Here is an 18,097-nt window from a genome sequence, read left to right on the forward strand (position 1 = left end):
TGGACTGTAAACTCATTCCCAGCCAAGGCCAGCAGCTATGCTGGCTGGGAATGATGGGAGTTGTAGCCCAACACGTCTAGAGGGCACCAGGTTGGGAAAGACTGAACTATATAATTGTCAAAAACTGCTTTATTGATTGTCCATTTCAGTGAAGAGACAGGCCAAAGACTTGAACCCCTTCCCCTCCAATGTGAACTGCAACAGAGGTCTTAGCCCTGCCCGTATTACAGTCTCCTCTCCAAAACAAACAAAGGGTAGATCTGGATTGATAAACCTTTGCCTTATATTTGATATCAAAGGCCTCTGCAACCTCCAGACTTCAGTCTGTCCTGAAGCCTGAAGTTTCTAATCTTGTTTGCTGAAAGGTTTCAAAGATGATGGATGTTTCTGTCAAGCACCCAAGGTCCGTTGTAATGAAGGGCGATTTATGTTGGAGACAAGTTTGTCAAGAGACGGTCCTTTGTCTTCCAGGAACATCAGTGTCTGGGGTGAGATGGTAAAACTCACAGCTGAACTATTGAAAACATCACCCGAAGAACCAAACTTGGTCTTCATTGATTCCATTATGAAAGATGCGTCTCTGCTTTGGAACTGTGGTTTACATTTAAACATGGGGTGGCCAACATCGGCTGTGCACATTTCTTGTTTAAGAACATGCCAATAGCCATACTAGCTGGGAATGATGGAGGTTGCAGTTCAATACATCTGGAGGAGAGCAGGTTGGGAGAGGCTGTGCTCATTATTACATTTTGTTTGTTTTCTGGATGCTCACTTGTGTAATTTGAACATGTACCGTGGAAACTGACTGACGTACTCCACACCAGAACATCAGCTGGTGCCGTTGTTACAGCGTTTGCGATAAGTAGATGCTGTAAAAAAAGAGAAAAGATTCTTATAAGGGTTAACCTTGAAAGCCTATGATCTAAATTATGAGAGACAGATGCAAAACACATAAATAGAATAACTGTGGGGTGTGGAGAGAGAAGATTAACAAGAACAGGGAAATGGAAGGGATGGCAGAATATAATCAGGAACACATGAAATGATGAGCAAAACAGGTAACATGTGCAGAAGGACGATGAAAATAAGAAGTCCAAGGTGAGAGATCAATTATTGCTAAGCAGGCCCAGTACCAGGTTTGAAGGAGGCCTGGGAGGCCACTGGCCATGCTGGTTGAGAATGATGGGAGTTGTAGTCCAACATGTCTGGAGGGCACCAGGTTGAGGAAGGCTGAAGTAGAGAATGAGCAAGTGTAAAGTGATGCACATTGGGGCAAAAAAATCCCAACTTCAAGTATAGCCTGATGGGATCTGAGCTAGCGGTGACCAACCAGGAAAGAGATCTTGGGGTTGTGGTGGACAGCTCAATGTCAACCCAGTGTGCATCTGCTGTAAAAAAGGCAAACTCCATGTAAGGCATAATTAGAAAAGGGATTGAGAATAAAACTGCCAACATCTTACTGCCCCTATACAAATCTATGGTGCGACCACACTTGGAATACTGTGTAAAGTTCTGGTCACCACACCTAAAGAAAGATATTGTAGAGCTGGAAAAGGTGCAGAAAAGGGCAACTAAAATGATCAAAGGCTGGAGCAGCTCTCCTATGAGAGAAGGTTACACCAGCTGGGATTGTTTAGCTTGGTGAAAAGGAGGGTAAGGGGAGACATGATAGAGGTCTACAAAATTATGGATGGTGTGGAGAATGTGGATACGGAGACATTTTTCTCCCTCTCTCAAAATACTAGAACCCAGTGGGGTCCTCCTATGAAGCTGATTGGTGGGAGATTCAGGACAGATCAAAGGAAGGACTTCTTCACACGGCACATGGTTGAACTATGAAATGTGCTACCACAGGAAGTAGTGATGGCCACCAGTTTGGATGGCTTTAAAAGGGGGTCAGACAAATTCCTGGAGGAAAAGGCTATCAATGGGTACTAGTCTTGATGGCTATGTGCTACCTCCAGTACCAGAGGCAGTGAGCATATGTACACCGGTTGCTGGGGAACATGGGTGGGAGGGTGCTGTTGTGCTCATGCCCTGCATGTGGGTTCCTGGTCGACAGCTGGTTGGTCACTGTGTGAACAGAATGCTGGACTAGATGGACCCTTGGTTTGATCCAGCATGGCTCTTCTTATGTTCTTATGAGCAGAATAAATACACAGTTTTTGTATTTGTTACAAAATTTGTTTATAATTTGTTAAACAAATCATAAAATTTGTTACAGTTGGTAACAGCATGCTTTTGCAACAGAAGAAATATGAAGAAAAAAGAGGATAATCACACCTAAATTATGTGACAGTGAGATAGATTCTCTGTTCCTGTATGGCAGGGGTGAGAAACATGTAGTCCAGCGACACCTGGAGGGCCAAAGCTCCCCTTTTCCCTGACCATTGACCATGCTGGCTGGTGCCCCTGCTGTATAGAATCTCTGGTTTTCTCTACCCTGCAAGCTTCCTTTCTTTTTGAATTCTGGTTTAACAAAAGAGAATGTCTAGAACTGCATAATTGGAGCCTGTGCTTTTTGATGCTGGTTTCTGTTCCTTTGCATCTCACCCTGTCCCACTGATACTGACGCATGTGTGTGTATTGAGAAAACATTGCAACACACACACACACACACACACACACTGGGTGAGGAACATAGGATGACGACAGCAAGGATTTTTGTGTGGTGTTTTACTGATGCTTCTGTGCATTTGGTAAGAACGCCACTCGAAGAGTCTTGATAAAGTCATCTGTATGACTTCACATTTGCTTTTTTATGATTGCAGTGTTCTGTCAAGTGCAGACATGTACATTGATAATTGTTTCTTTTAAAATGTTTTAATTGTTTTAACATGGTGCTTTATTCTTTTATATCTGCTGTTCACCACTCTGAAATCTTGTGATGTGGGGCAGTATATCCTAAGTAAGTAAATAAATAAATTTTGATGAAGGTAGGCTGCAGTTAAGTGGCAGAGCACACGTTTTGCATGTGGAACTCCACAGTTCTGCCTGCAACATGTATTTCCAACATGTGTTTCTGAACTCCAAATCCAGGGAGAAATTCAGAGAAGAATTTCAAAAGCATCTCTAAAGTTACGAGCAGAAAACGAACAGATAGTACTAGCAATGGACAGACACACAGATGGATAGCGTTTGGACATGAAGTAGGGTTTGGACAAGAAATATAGATAGACTAGAAGTGTCTCAGTCTGAATAGAAGGAATTGCTTCCAAGATTTGCTCAGGTGTTTGCAAAGGTTGCATCAGAAGTTGAACCGGCCTGGAGAAACCCTTCTGAAGAGGCAGCAACTTGTGCGGAGAAAAGGAAACATAGCACACAGTGTCATGGTTGCTTTCTGCTGTTTTATTTTTGAATTTGTACAGCTATATTTTACAGAATGCATTAATGCAGTTTGATGCAGCCCAAACCCTGTCACCCGAGACTGACTGATTGTAACACAAGTGTATAAAATGAGACCAAATGATTGTTTTTTAAAAAAGAAAAAAAAACCAAACCCTGACATTCTCCATCAAGAGTCTGCATTGACCCTCCCTAGCAACATCAGATCGTACCTCAAACTGGGCTCTAATTTAGTTGAAAAGAAAGGCACTGTGAGAAAACAAAAATAAACCCCCAAACAAATATCGTACATATATACAGACTGGAAAAAAACTCACAAAAAACAAAATTACACTTTATATTATTTTAAACTCCTTCTGCAGCTTTGTTGGTTTTAATACACTTTTTTTTGTAAATTGTAAACCTTCACTTGCAAAAAAATACAAATACACACTCAATGCTCTTAGACAAAATATTTTCTCACTAATACAGATGCAATACTTTTAAAATATCTTGTTAAGTGCTCTGTCACAATAAAGACTCTCCGAACAGTCATCTGCCTGCAGAGACCAAACGTGAGACTTTAATGTATTTTTTATATATATATATATATATATATATATATACACACACACACACACACACACACACGCACACACGTGTATATATATATATACACACACACACACGCACTCACATATATATATATACACACACATACATACATATATGTACACACATACATACACAATATATATCTATATAGATATCTATATATATATATATATATATCTTTTTAAAGGTTTATAATATATATATATATATATATATATATATATATGTATATGTATATGTATATGTATATGTATATATATATTCATAGATTTACAACTCTGCCATAGATTTCTTCACCTTTGGTTAAAAAGTTAAAGCCCTCTCCATTCTTATAACATAGATATACAATCTCTTTCTCTTTTGTTAAAAACACACAGTTTTGCATAAAAAGAAATAAAATTTGTTCCCGTAAAATGATATACATTCCTCAGCTTCTGGCTGTGAAGGGTCGAACTTTTGACCATCCACTGCACAGACTTTTAAAGAGAGTTCTTTTGCCAACCTCTCTCTTGTATATACACACACATACACACACACACACACACACACACACACACAGACAGATCTGACTATATATATATACTTTTAAATTCACATAATTGGGAAACAAAAATAAACATAAACATAAAACCCGTCTCTTTTTTTCTTCTTTTCTACCTGCACTCGGGGCTTCTAGAGGCACTCCATTGTGTGACAAAAAAAGAAAGAAATGTTTTTCTAAAGTGTTACAAGTATCCTTTGGACATCACCCCCTTCCTCCCACCCAATCTGACCCCCTTTGTCCTCCGCCCACCACAGAAACATGTCCATCTTTAGCAAGCCTTGGAGAGTTCTGGTGTGACGTCTCCCGTGGAGACGCGGTATTGCACCTTGGTGTTTGTGATGGCGCCATGCTTCTGGCGGAGATGGAGGCGCAGCTGGCTTTTGTGGCGGAAATGGAGGTTGCACTTCTCACACTGGAGGTGGGGGTGGGAGGAAAAAATCAAAGGAAGTTATTAGGAATCAGTTATGGCTGTAGCGTTCATTGAAACTTTTTGGGCCTAAAAAAGGTGCCGTCAATTAAAAGTGCATGGCATTTTTAAAAAATGTAATGCAAGTACTTCTAAGAACTACAAATGGCAAACACTGTCTTAGGCATTTCCCCCCTTCCCCTCGCACATAAGAAGGATGCCTCTCCTAGGACAAGTATGTGCTTCCTCTCAAAACAACAGGATGCTTCTGGCTGCAGGACTGTTTATGCCCATGTAGAAGTGTGAAAATCGATCTGTGTCTTAACCACAGGCTCCTTCCCATATTACCTTCTGTGCATTCATGACTGTGCGGGTGTAGGGCCAGCCCCTTCCCCAAAATGACCACCCAGCAGGCTTCAACCATCTACAGTGGTGTATGGTAAATCCTGAAATGCAGGCGCTCTTCATGACAGCGCCCATATTTACTTGCTTGTTGGTTACATTTATATCCTGCCTTCCCGCCAAGGAGCCTACGGCGGAGTACGTGACCCTCCTCCTCTCCCTTTTATCCTCACAGCCCTGTGAGGTAGGTTAGGCTGAGAGCCAGTGACTGGCCCAAAGTCACCCAGCGAGCTTCATGGCTGAGTGGGGACTAGAACCCGGGTCCCTCGAGTCCCAGTCCAACACTCTCACCACTACTCCACGCTGGCTCTCTAACAGCCATGCCCCCGAGCGGAGCCCCAAAATGCAGGCAGCTGTGTTGATGCACATCAACAAACCAACTCCAGCAGTTTTCACCTCTACCAGGTTTTATAAAGCTAGTGGGTCTTCATTGCCCATTCCAGAGCAGGACCCCCCAAAAGACTTTGCATTCTAACAGAAGCAGGTCACACAACTATACATCGTTGCTGGGAAAATCCGCACGCCCCCCCCTCCCCGCCACTGTGAGGACTGCGGCTAAGTTCAGCGGGAACAGGGAAGCCCCAAGGGGGGGATGCCATCCCTGCCACTCAGAAAGTGCTGTCGTTCGAGCCCTCGCTCTGCTGTGCTGCCACCCTGTGTGGGCGGAGGTCAGAAGGGGGAGCAAGTGGCACACGGGGGCGATCCTCCATGCAAGGGAGAGGCCTGTGCGCTGGGGCTCCTGATGGCGTGCTGGCGCCACCTGCATGACTGTGGCCAGCTGCTCTGCTAAACCTTTGTCCAACGTGCAGAAGTCAGAGGGCTGGAGCTCAGCAAGCAGGGCAATCTTGGGGGTGAGGCCAGGAGGTATCCCCCCACCTCACCCCGCAGATGGCTAATGCCTGAACGAAGCTTAAGATTTCTTGACATTGGGCAACAATAGAATGCAATTATAGATAGACAGGCAGACAGCTCACTGAAGACACAATCCCATGCATGTTTAGACAGAAAAAAGTCCTACAACTCCCAGCATAGCTGGCTGGGGAATGCTGGGAGTTGTACGACTTTTTCTGTCTAAACATGCATAGGATTGCACTGTTAGGGCGCAATCTTATGGGGGTAGGCGGCCACCTCCGAACCTATCCAATGCAGGGCAGGAGAAGTACAGAGGAGATCATTCCCTCCATGCATCTCCTACCTGGCGTTTGCGGCTAGACAGCCGATTTTGGCGGTCTAGCCGCGGGAAGATGGAGCGGGGGAGGAGGCTGCTGGACAACACAAAGGATGTGTTGTAACGGCATTTCCACCTTCCCCAGCCCAGAACGCCCCCACCCCCCAGAACGCCCCTTTTTGGCCACTCCGCGCTCCTCTTCCGAGTGTGAAGTGCAGGGCTGCTCCGCGCTGCCTGTGAGGCAGAGCAGAAGGGGGGGAAGGTTGGCTCTCCGAGAACTGACCTCGGAGCGTTGGTTCCCAGAAAACCGCATATCCTATGGCCGTCTAGCCGCTGACTAGTGGCCATAGGATTGCTCCCTTAAGGACTTTTGACACAAACATGGTAGCGGTTTAAGCTCAGCATCCATGTGAAGCAAGCACAGCATTGGCATGCAACAGCCTGCCGCTTACAGACAAAAGGAATCTTGGTTCCATGTCCAAATCCTTGCGTTTAGTAATGGGGGAGCCCAGTTTGGGTCTCTATAGAAAAAAAAGGTCAGCCTCGGTTAGCATTCCGCTTCCAAGAGCAGCCAGCCAAATGCCTCCAGGAGAATTATTTATATAGCATTACCTATGTGGTGGATGATGTTTCACAGAGGAACAAGGAGGGAGATCCCTGCCCCAAGGAGCATACGGTTTACAAGATTGCAACAGGACAGGGCATGAACTATTTCACTTACATGGTAGGGCTTCTCTCCGGTATGGATCCGGAGGTGACTCTTGAGCGTCTGCAAGTGCCTGAAGCGTGTACCACAGATTTCACATGGATAGGGTTTCTCGCCGGTGTGGATTAGTACATGAGCTCGGAGGTGTGCCACCTAACGAAGAAACAGAGGTGTCAGAGAAGCAGCCCCCATGCATCACATGAAGCTTTGCCTGGGCATTCTGTCTGTGGGTGAGGACCAGCAGGTGTTTGAAGCGTGGTTGAAGTAGTTTCAACGCCGATTCTCTGCCGTCTGTCCAAACCACTTCTACCACGCTTAGAAGGCCGGTCTGTTTCCACACCAGATCTTGCTGGGTTTCTATACTTCAGAGTCTTTGGAGCCAAGAAGAATTGTCTGGTCAGCGATTGCAACCTGCCCTGCTAGGGCTGAATGGTGCTGGTTGGTCTTCAAACAAAACAGGCCCACATTTTTCCAGTAGAAGCCAGGGTGACAGAGGGCACCCAGGGGGCAATCACACCCACCTAAGCAAATCTAACCCCCCACACCACAAACGGGTGAGTGGGCCCACAAGCACAATCAATAACAATCATAATCTTCATAACCATCACATTCACAACCACCACAATCACAATGGTCATTCATAGCTAAAACACACCCACATGAATTCAACCAACACAGCACAGTGTTTCATGAAGGACCACAAACATGACACCATGCAGTGGATGCATCCCCATGGAAGCTGATCCTCCTTGGTGACGGACCATTCGACCATGTTGACCATACCACGCAATGCAGCAAAGGTATAGTATAGTTAGGGATTCTATAGAAATACTGAACACACACAGCACATAATGCAATTCCAGAAGCAGGGCCCAGCTTCTTGAGAAGCTCAACTCTCATTTTAAAAACCCACAGGTTCCCCGACTGAAGGCTGAGGGGAGACACCGGCTGAAATTGCAGAAGCCACACAGGGACTGGAAGGGTCATAGATCATAGAATCATGGGGTTGGAAGGGGCCTACAAGGCCATCGTAGAAGGAGGCAGGGCTTCAGTGCCCAGCATAGCAACTTGCATGCCTTTCTTCTGGCTCTGTGCAGTCGGTGGGATCAAAATCACCACGATTAGCAAAGCCAGAATGAAGCTATGCAAACAGCAGAGAAATTAATGCAAATCCACAATAAAAGTCCACTTAATTGGTGAAGAATTGGAAGAATGTGGAGAGCATGCATGCACGCACGCACACACACACACACACACACACCTTGCCCAACTCTTCTACCAGTGATTCTCTTAAACTGGAGGTGCTGGAGACTGAACCACGGAAATTAGGTGGGCACACCCGGGCACTAAGCGATGCTCCGCAGAAGGGTTCTGGAAGGCTGAACATTCGCCCAAGCTAACAAAGAGCCGTCCGTAATCATGTGCACAAACCTGGACAAATCTTGCCCCGCAGGTCTCGCATTTGTAGGGCTTCTCTCCCGAATGGATCCGCGTGTGAGTCTTCAGGTTGGCGGGCCGGTTGAACTGTGCCCCACAGATGCTGCAGCGATACGGTTTCTCGCCTGTCTCGACAAACAGAACGGAGCCTGTTTTAGTGCCACAATAAAAAAAAAGCAGAGCTCCTGAAAAGGTTCTGCTGTGAAGCTGAACACTCTGTACAACCCACCCACAAGAGGGGACCCCACAGCTTGTATATGTTTTAGATGTTCACATCACCTCATCTTTGTGGAGCACCACAAAACTCTATCACCAAAGCCTTAAACAAATTGACCTAAAAGATCAGCACAATGATTTCACGTGAACTTACTGCAAAACAAGAGCATAGGATCAGCAGATTTAAAATGAGATGTGTGGGTTATTCACAGGACAGCAGCTTTTTTAAAGGCTCTAGTCCTCAGTATTTGGACTTCTCAAAAGCTCAAATGGATGCTAGGTTGGATGTCTTGCCTTTTGGCCTATACACTGATCTTTCCTTTACCCATGCAAGCCCAGCATCTACGTGCCTCCTTCCCCAAATATGAAAAGTTAAATTGCAATTCTGCACAAGAGCCATGTTTTGGCGCCCAATTAAATTAGGCTGATTTATCCAAGCTGGCTGAAAATTTCGCACACATTGTTTCCCTGTTTTAATACAGAGCCTCTGGCATTGTAGAACAAATGGCAGAGAGCGAGAGAGAGAGAGAGCATCATCCCCTAGTCTCTGCTTCCCCTCTTTTGTACTGCTTCTTAAATTTATGTAGCACTTTTCTGAAGTCGTCAAAGTGCTTCACATACATTCTTATCTCAGTAAGCCTTGTAATAAAATGACCTTGTTAGGTAGGCCAGCATTGTCCCCATATTACAGACAGGGAGCCAAGACCAAGAGACTGTGTGCTGGCTAAGGCCAGCCAGTGAGTTCCTGGCCAAAGTGAGGTCATATGAACTGGTGACTTCCTCGCACAATGCTCATTCTCTTCCCCAGACGACACTGGGCATTCCAGGACCTTTTGTTGCCATAGATCACAGAGTGCTTTACAAACAGAAAGGCTTTGCAAGGCAGAGAAGTGTCCTACCCTCACCCTAAGCTAAATGTTTTGAGCAGCCAACCTAGCCTGGTGCCGTCCATATGTTTTGTACTAATGCCATTAATGTGTGGGAATGACGGGAGTTGTAGTCCAACACATCTGGGGGGCAGGTTGGGGAAGGCTGCTCTTGAGCAAGGGCACCTCAACACTGCCTGAGGCTGACAAACTCTTACAACGGCTGCGAACTCGCTCTAGCAGTCCTTCCGCCTTTCCTCTCACTGAAGGAACAGAAGTTTTCAGAGTTTACTTCCATCTCCGCCAGCCATTCGGGGAAAGGTGGACACCTGGCTCTTGGCATGGCCACCTCCCTGCTTCCTGGATTTCAAAATGGCGGCCGAGGGCTCTAGAGACCAAGTCTGCCACATGTCCAGATGCTACAGAAGACACCACATGGCAAAAGTCGAAGTAATTAACACATGGATTCTGGTCACCTGAATCCACCCAGGGTGAACAGGTGAGGACAGGAGAGTTTCTTTAGAGGCGAGCCCCCCAAATAACTTATTTTGAATTTGCCATGTGGGCGGGGACACCTGTGGCCCTCCAGGTGCGGTTAAACTACAACTCTCACTCTCCCTCACCACTGGCCAGGCTAGAGTTGGCTTCCGGCAACATTGGGATGGCCACAGGTTTCTCCGCCCTGCTCTGCCATCTCTCCAATGCAGCTCTTCTCTTCCACAACTCTGTGAGACAGCTCACCCCCGTTCCTGATTTGCAGATGGGAAAACAGAGACCAAGAGACTTGTCCAGAGTCACCCAGCAAGTAAGCAGCAGAGCAGAGATTCAAACTCAGGGCTCGGACTCTAGGCCGCACTGCTGCTCAGGTCAACCGCCCCTGCTGACAGACAACTGCCTCGCATCGGCCCCTACGGTAGCTCAATGTGCCCTTCAGGAGGCTGTACCTGTGTGAACGGTTTTATGGCTGGCTAGGTTCCCCTTGTAGCGGAAGGAGGCCTGGCAACGGTCACACTTGTAGGGCTTGTCGCTGTGCATTTGGAGGGAGTGTCTCTTGAGAGCAGCCTCTTCCGAAAACCTGCAGTGGCACTCGTTGCAGAAAAAGGTTCCATTTTCTGTCGGAGACCGAGAGAGGAAGAGGGGATGGCAAGAGAGATGAGCAAGCACAGAAGCACGCACACGGAGGGGTTGCTTGCGCTGTTGCTCGGGGTGGGAGCGGGCGGGAACACTCAGCTGGAGTTCCAGGGGAACCCCGCGGCCAATGCTCTGCAGAAATGCTTGCCCAGGGCTAGCTGCTGTTTGCCCGGGACCAGTGGCAAATTGCACCATCATCTTAGGCAGGCCTGGCGCTGACCCCTGGCGTGGTAGGGCAAATGCTGGGGCCCTGGCAGGCCACACTGTCCCTAGACTGCCAGTACTGCCACTGCAGCTGATGCTAGTGTGCTGGGTGGTAGCGGCGCTGAGCAGAGCTCCAGGCCCCACAGAGCCAACGTACTGGCTGGCGTCAGTAGCATGATGGTGCCAACCAACAGAGACTCACGGGCTGGGCACTCTGCTGGGGAGCGGGTGCCAGTGGAGAAGGAATGATGCTACCAGGGCAGGCCACCAAGGACAGTTCCCCCCCCAAAACACACACACACACACACACACACACACCAACCTGGAGCCAGGCCTGCTCTCAGAAATATAGAGAAACATGTCTGGCCCTGGCGAGAGAGGTTTGTACAGCACCATGTGATCCAATGGGATGATCAGTTGGCTCTATCCCCCCCCCCCCGCTGCCACCCCTAAAATGAGGCTCTTAACTGGATGTTCCTGGAGCTAGAGCAAAATTAAAAATGTAGATGATTTCATTCAACTGTGCAGAATTTTCAATCCATTTTTTAAAAAAGATTCCTGAGTATTGGATTCCTGTGTTTTTAGTTTTGGAATCTGAATTCAAAACCTTCCAGATTTCTTTCCATTCTTGCGAGCAATATTTGGAACGCAGGGATGACACATGAGAAAAAGCTGCCCTGAGTACAGAAGAGGGCGGCGGGGGGTGGGAGAGTAAAACCAGACTCCAGAAACAACCAGATGACTTTGACTTATGACATGAATGTGTTTCAATACTTTGAAAGCCACCAGCTTATTATCCAAACTGAGCCATTTGAAAAAAGATGGGCTTCTCAGTTTGTGGGTGCCTAACCTGTGCATTGGGGGGTGGGGTAGGAGAAATCAGAGTCAAGCTGTTCATGGTTCAAATAAGTTAAAATGGAACGGCTGAAGTGATTTACTGGACTTACCGCAACTGGAATCCGAATATTCAGATTGCGTTTCCCCCATTTCTTCTCCGAAATTTGAGCTGGGGGTGTGAAGGCACATCTCGGAATGCTGGGGCGATTGTGAACCACAGGAACTGCACTTAGACGAATGCAGGTACAAGGGGGACTGGCCCTCACTACTCCGAGGAGACCCATCTAGTGACCTAGTCAGGAAATAATGGTATAAATGACGTAATTAGAGTCTATAAGTAAGCCGCAATTTGTTCCAGGGGGGTAGTGTGGAAGGGGTAAATGGCTAGCAATACCATATCAGGATAGAAATGCTGTGCGTGTGCATGTGCGAGAGAGAGAGAGAGAAAGAATAACATGATCCATGATAACCTGGGCCCCCCAAATGTGTCAGACTACAATCCCCATTATCCCCATTGGGAGGGTACCAGGCTGGAGAAGGCATTCCCAGGCATTCAACAGTATATGGTGTGTTTAATTGATTCTGGAATGTCTTATGGCTATGTTTGTTTTTGAGATTGTTTGTTTGAAGTTGTTTTAGATATATGTTTCTTTTGTGTACATTGTCTGTTCATGTGTTTTTATGTAGATGTTTTTAATCGCTGTGTACTGTATTTTTAATGTTTTTAATCTTTGTAAACTGCCTAGAGAGCTCCGGCTATTGAGCAGTATAGAAATTAATCATCATCATAGGTCAATAGTGCTAGCTGCTGACATCCAGTATGCCTGAGAATTATGGGAGCTCCAGCCCAACACCTCTGGAGGGCGCTGGGCTGCGCAAGGCCAGGCTTCCACGTGTGGCACGTGGCATTCTGTTCCGGCTTGGGGAGAAGAGCTTCAACAGCACTTGAGTGAAGATGTGATACTGGAAGTTGTCCTCCAATACCATGCCCAAAGGGAAGTCAATATTGCCAAGTCAGCCATTTACTTCCAGTTTTATCATCTTTGCTGACAATTGGGCATCTTAACAAAGCTATACAGGAAAGGAAAATTTTTGGTCTCAGCCACAGGCTCAGAATGTGAACATGTCAGTGACCAAACCAAATTGAGGCAGCAACGAAATCCATCCCAAAGAAAAAGAAATGCAAGAAAGCAAAGTGGCTGTCTGATGAGGCTTTACAAGTAGCTCACGAAAGAAGGGAAGCGAAAAGCAAGGGAGAAAGGGGAAGATATAGCCAACTGAATGCAGAGTTCCAGAGAATAGCAAGGAGAGACAAGAAGGCCTTCTTAAATGAACAATGCAAAGAAATCGAGGAAAACAACAGAATGGGAAAGACTAGAGATCTCTTCAAGAAAATTGGAGATCTCAAGGGAATGTTTTGTGCCAAGACGGGCATGATAAAGGACAAAGAAGGCAGGGACCTAACAGAAGCAGATGAGATTAAGAAGAGGTGGCAAGAATACACAGAAGAACTATACAGGAAAGATCTGAATGTCCCTGATAGCCATGATAGTGCGGTCACTGAACTTGAGCCGGACATCCTCGAGAGTGAAGTCAAGTGGGCCTTAGGAAGCATTAGTAACAACAAAGCTAGCGGAGATGACAGTATTCCAGCCGAGCTATTTAAAATCCTAAAAGATGATGCTGTTAAAGTGCTGCATTCAATATGCCAACAAATCTGGAACACTCAACAGTGGCCACAAGACTGGAAAAGGTCAGTTTACATTCCAATTCCAAAGAAGGGCAACGCCAAAGAGTGTTCAAACTACCGCACAATTGCGCTCATTTCACATGCCAGCAAGGTGATGCTCAAAATCCTACAAGCTAGGCTTCAGCAGTATGCGAACCGAGAACTACCGGAAGTACAAGCTGGGTTTAGAAGAGGCAGAGGAACTAGAGATCAAATTGCCAACATTCGCTGCATCATGGAGAAAGCAAGAGAATTCCAGAAAAACGTCTATTTCTGCTTCATTGACTACGCTAAAGCCTTTGATTGTGTGGATCACAACAAACTGTGGCAAATTCTGAAAGTGATGGGAGTACCAGACCACCTTACCTGTCTCCTGAGAAACCTGTACAAGGGTCAAGAAGCAACAGTAAGAACCAGACATGGAACAACCGATTGGTTCAAAATTGGGAAAGGAGTACGACAAGGCTGCATATTGTCACCCTGCTTATTTAACTTATATGCAGAGTACATCATGAGAAATGCCGGGTTGGATGAATCAGAGGTCGGAATTAAGATTGCTGGGAGAATTATCAACAACCTCCGATATGCGGACGATACCACCCTAATGGCAGAAAGCGAAGAGGATCTAAAGAGCCTCTTGTTGAGGGTGAAAGAGGAGAGTGCAAAAGCTGGTTTGAAACTCAACATTAAAAAAACTAAGATCATGGCATCTGGCCCCATCACTTCCTGGCATATAGAAGGGGAAGAAATGGAAGCAGTGACAGATTTTACTTTCTTGGGTTCCAAGATCACCGCAGACGGTGACTGCAGCCATGAAATTAAAAGACGCTTGCTCCTTGGGAGGAAAGCTATGGCCAACCTAGACAGCATAGTAAGAAGCAGAGACATCACCTTGCCGACAAAGGTCCGTCTAATCAAAGCTATGGTTTTCCCAGTAGTAATGTATGGCTGTGAGAGCTGGACTATAAGGAAGGCTGAGCGCCGAAGAATTGATGCTTTCGAACTGTGGTGCTGGAGAAGACTCTTACGAGTCCCCTGGACTGCAAGGAGGTCAAATCAGTCCATCCTAAAGGAAATCAACCCTGAGTGCTCATTGGAAGGACAGATAATGAAGCTGAAGCTCCAATATTTTGGCCACCTAATGCGAAGAGAAAACTCCCTGGAAAAGACCCTGATGCTGGGAAAGACTGAAGGCAAAAGGAGAAGGGGACGGCAGAGGATGAGATGGCTAGATAGCATCACGGATGCAATGAATATGAACTTGAGCACGCTCCGGGAGAGAGCGCAGGACAGGAAGGCCTGGCGTGCTATGGTCCATGGGGTCACGAAGAGTCGGACACGACTGAACGACTGAACAACAACAACAACAACAACAAAAGTGTGAGGTGAGAAATTCCCTCAATGTCAAGATCTAGAATGGCTTCTATTTCATGGTTACCCCTAGCTTGGCAAAATGAATTTGACCAAAACCAGTTCCTTAAACAACACATGACATTTAGGAATGCCTTCGGTGCGTCCTCATTTGCATTGTATGTGCTAGTGGACTCCACTTATACAAGAGAAAGCTCATCTGCGAAGCTAGAGTTTTCTATACAGACCCAAGAAATATTAAAGTCTACACTGGATCAGCTAGTCAAGCTGGTATCGGTGGCACATATAGACAGAGATGGTAGGAGTTCGTCCTTATAGTACATGCAGTAAATGCACTTCCTTTCAAGGGTACCTGCTGCCCAGACAGGTTGCTCTCAGCTCAGTGCTCAAAGTTGCGTGGGAATAAGGGATACCATCTCACTTGTCAGGTGGACATAGTCAAGTCTATCTAATCACCCAGCTTCCTTTTTTCTCCCCCTTTGGGCATTACCTCACCATACTTTTTTAAAAAAACAAAACAAACCCCACATCTTTTTAAATGTAGCCTTTTAGATTCTGTAGCTTTAATGTTTTACTGTTTTTAATGTTTTTTTAATTGTTTTAAAGACTTCATTGTTTTAAATAGTTGTACACGACCTTGATGGGCTTTTTAGCAAATAAGGTGGTATATATATATGTTAATAGGACAGGAAGGCCTGGCGTGCTATGATCCATGGGGTCATGAAGAGTCGGACACGACTTAACAACTGAGCAACAACAATATATGTTAATAATAAATAAATAATAAAATGTCCCAGGTGGTGATTTAATCACCACCTGGGGATAATGACAAGGTTTTGTACTTTTTCGTTTACTCTTTGTGTATTTCTGATGTTACAGAAATCCAAGCAGACAAAATGCATATTTTGTAGTTTGGAAACAACTTTATACTCAGTCAAGCTTGGTGATTTTCATGCTCTGTTCCTTCAAGGAACCCTTTCTACTTAAACCTGTTTGCCAAGGAAGGGCAGGGAGAGCAAGCGAGCAAAGAGTTTTCAAAGCTTGATCCCCAAAACCAGACATGGGGTTGGAGGAGGAAAAGGAAGTTACATGGAACCCAAGTGAGCAGATGGGTGGTGGCAGTGGGGAAAAAGGAAGTTATTGCCTTCTCAGGGCCTGTACATCCCATTTTATTTAGGTGAACATGGGGCAGGGCTAAATTGAGGAAAGAAGGCCTGGCTGCACTGTGCTGCTGGCCACAGCCTCAATGGTGGATGGAACGGTGAAGAAAGAGAGCTGAGGCTCTCCATCCTTTCCACCTCCAGTTTCTGTCAAACCTGGTGCCCTCCAGATGTGTTGGATGGGAGTGATGGGAGTTCCTGTCCAACACATCTGGACACCTGGTTTGTTTGTTTGTTTGTTTACATTTATATCCCACTTTTCTTCTATCATGGAACTCAAGGTGGCTGCATGTGGTTCCCAGGTGATCTCCCCTCCAAGCACTGACCAGACACCAACCTGCTGAGCTTCCACAAGGTGGCTGCCTCCTGTGCCTTCAGACTATGCCCTGGGACCAGGTTGGGGAAGGCAACTTTAAGGTAACTCATAATAAACTCTGACAACCCGTGGCTCCCTCCCACCCGTCTTACCTGTTAACAATGTTGTTCAGCCTGCTTGCCTGAGGGACTGTCGAGTCTTCGCCATTGATGCTCAGTTTGGTTGGAGACTGCACATCTAAATTCTCAGGCTCTATTGACTGTTGGCAAGTCAAGGAGGGCATGTAGGACCGTGGGGAGAGAGTCCCTGGCTCGTTCTGCTCAGGGCCTTCTTGCTTGGCACTCTGGTTGAGTGAGTTGAGTACAATGAACTTGTACTTCTTCCAGTTGCAAGCCTTGGGGTCAGTGGGACTCTTGGCCGACAAAGAGCTGGAGCTCTGACCTATGCAGGCATTCTTGCTGCTGCTGGACTCAGTTGGTGAATTGGGTTGACAGTCCGATTTCTGGGGGCTCTGGGGGCTGATGAGAACCTTGCGGTTCATCGGTGCATTGGTTGGCTCGAAGTGTTGACCTATCTCATCTTCCATGGGGGATCTCTCTTCTTCCTTGCTTGCTTTGTCACAGGCAAAGTAGGCATTGTTCCGGGCCAAGGGGGCAGCGGGCTTTGGGCCAGCGGTGGTGTTGTAGTGCACATCACTTTTGACCTCTTCGGCAGCAGCTTCTTTTGGAGAGTAGACAGCGGTGTGGCACATGTTGGGGGAGACGTCAGTGACAGATCTGGTGTATTCTGTGGTGCTTGTCCGGGAGCTGTTGCACGGGAGCAGGCGTTCCCTTGGGAAAGGGTTGGCTCTCGAAACATCCGACAGGGGCATCCTTGCCTCTCGTAACTCTTCGTCTGAGAAGAGGTAGCCGTTGACAGGCATGGGGTTATATCCAGTGTAGGAGATGGGGGACCCAGACAGGCCACTGTACAAGCCAGGGACAAAGGCCCTCCCATCACAAATGGGCCCATTCCGAAGAGGCATATTATTTTCTGACATTTCTCTTGTCCTGTACGCCATCATATCAGGATGGCTCAGCATCCGGCTGGGTAAAAATTCTTCCCGGGGAGTCTTCACACCAGGTACCATCTCTGTTTCACTGAACATGGCAAGGGAGGGGGGAGGAAAGAGAGGGTTTATAGATAATGGCCCTGCTACGGATCTCATTTTTCTCTTCCTGCTTTGCAGAAGTGGGAATGGCCAGACTGCTAAAAGTGGGAACTGACTGGGATCATCCGTGCCTAGGTTTAGAAAAGGTCTTTCTTGGAGTTACATAAAAAGCACAAAACATTCTTCCGAAAAGCATAATGAGCAAAGGGCTGAATCGCTGCAGTGTAATTTGGGTTTAGACACCAGCTTCCAAACTTGGAACAGCCTTCTCGAAATGTATGTGGGTTTTACTTCACACTTTCTCTTACAAAGGACACAACATTTGAAGTCTTTTTTATTATGATAAGCCAAACCAACCACACAGCAAACAGCACCCTGATCCAGAAACCAGTCCAAACAGAATGGTCTTGTACCACCCCCTCAGCTGCTTAAAGAGTCAGTATTGGACTCTGGCAAGTTTGCCAAGGCAAGAAAATTCCTGACCCAGTCTACATATTCTTATTCTACAGACTTGG

General features: G+C 46.4%; 1 protein-coding gene across 5 annotated transcripts in view; it reads right to left on the reverse strand.

Annotated features, from left to right (window-relative positions):
- Positions 1-4,240: 4,240 nt before the first annotated feature.
- The window catches only part of BCL6 (BCL6 transcription repressor), a 35,396-nt gene continuing 21,539 nt past the window's right edge, over positions 4,241-18,097 (reverse strand). For 3 of the 5 annotated variants that reach the window (XM_084847792.1, XM_084847791.1, XM_084847793.1), the window contains exons 5-10: positions 16,585-17,571; positions 11,967-12,148; positions 10,629-10,796; positions 8,597-8,751; positions 7,181-7,318; positions 4,311-4,895 (exon numbers count right to left, since the gene is read on the reverse strand). In XM_084847792.1, the coding sequence (XP_084703918.1) occupies positions 4,752-4,895; positions 7,181-7,318; positions 8,597-8,751; positions 10,629-10,796; positions 11,967-12,148; positions 16,585-17,571 (1,774 nt within the window). In that variant the 3' untranslated portion in view covers positions 4,311-4,751. Of the gene's footprint in view, positions 4,896-7,180; positions 7,319-8,596; positions 8,752-10,628; positions 10,797-11,966; positions 12,149-16,584; positions 17,572-18,097 lie in introns of all 5 variants that reach the window. The other 2 variants (XM_084847794.1, XM_084847795.1) reach the window with 2 other exon arrangements.

Source organism: Heloderma suspectum, chromosome 3, assembly GCF_057233095.1.
Source record: "Heloderma suspectum isolate Gila_16-S chromosome 3, 16-S_ref, whole genome shotgun sequence".
Lineage (NCBI taxonomy): Eukaryota > Metazoa > Chordata > Lepidosauria > Squamata > Helodermatidae > Heloderma > Heloderma suspectum.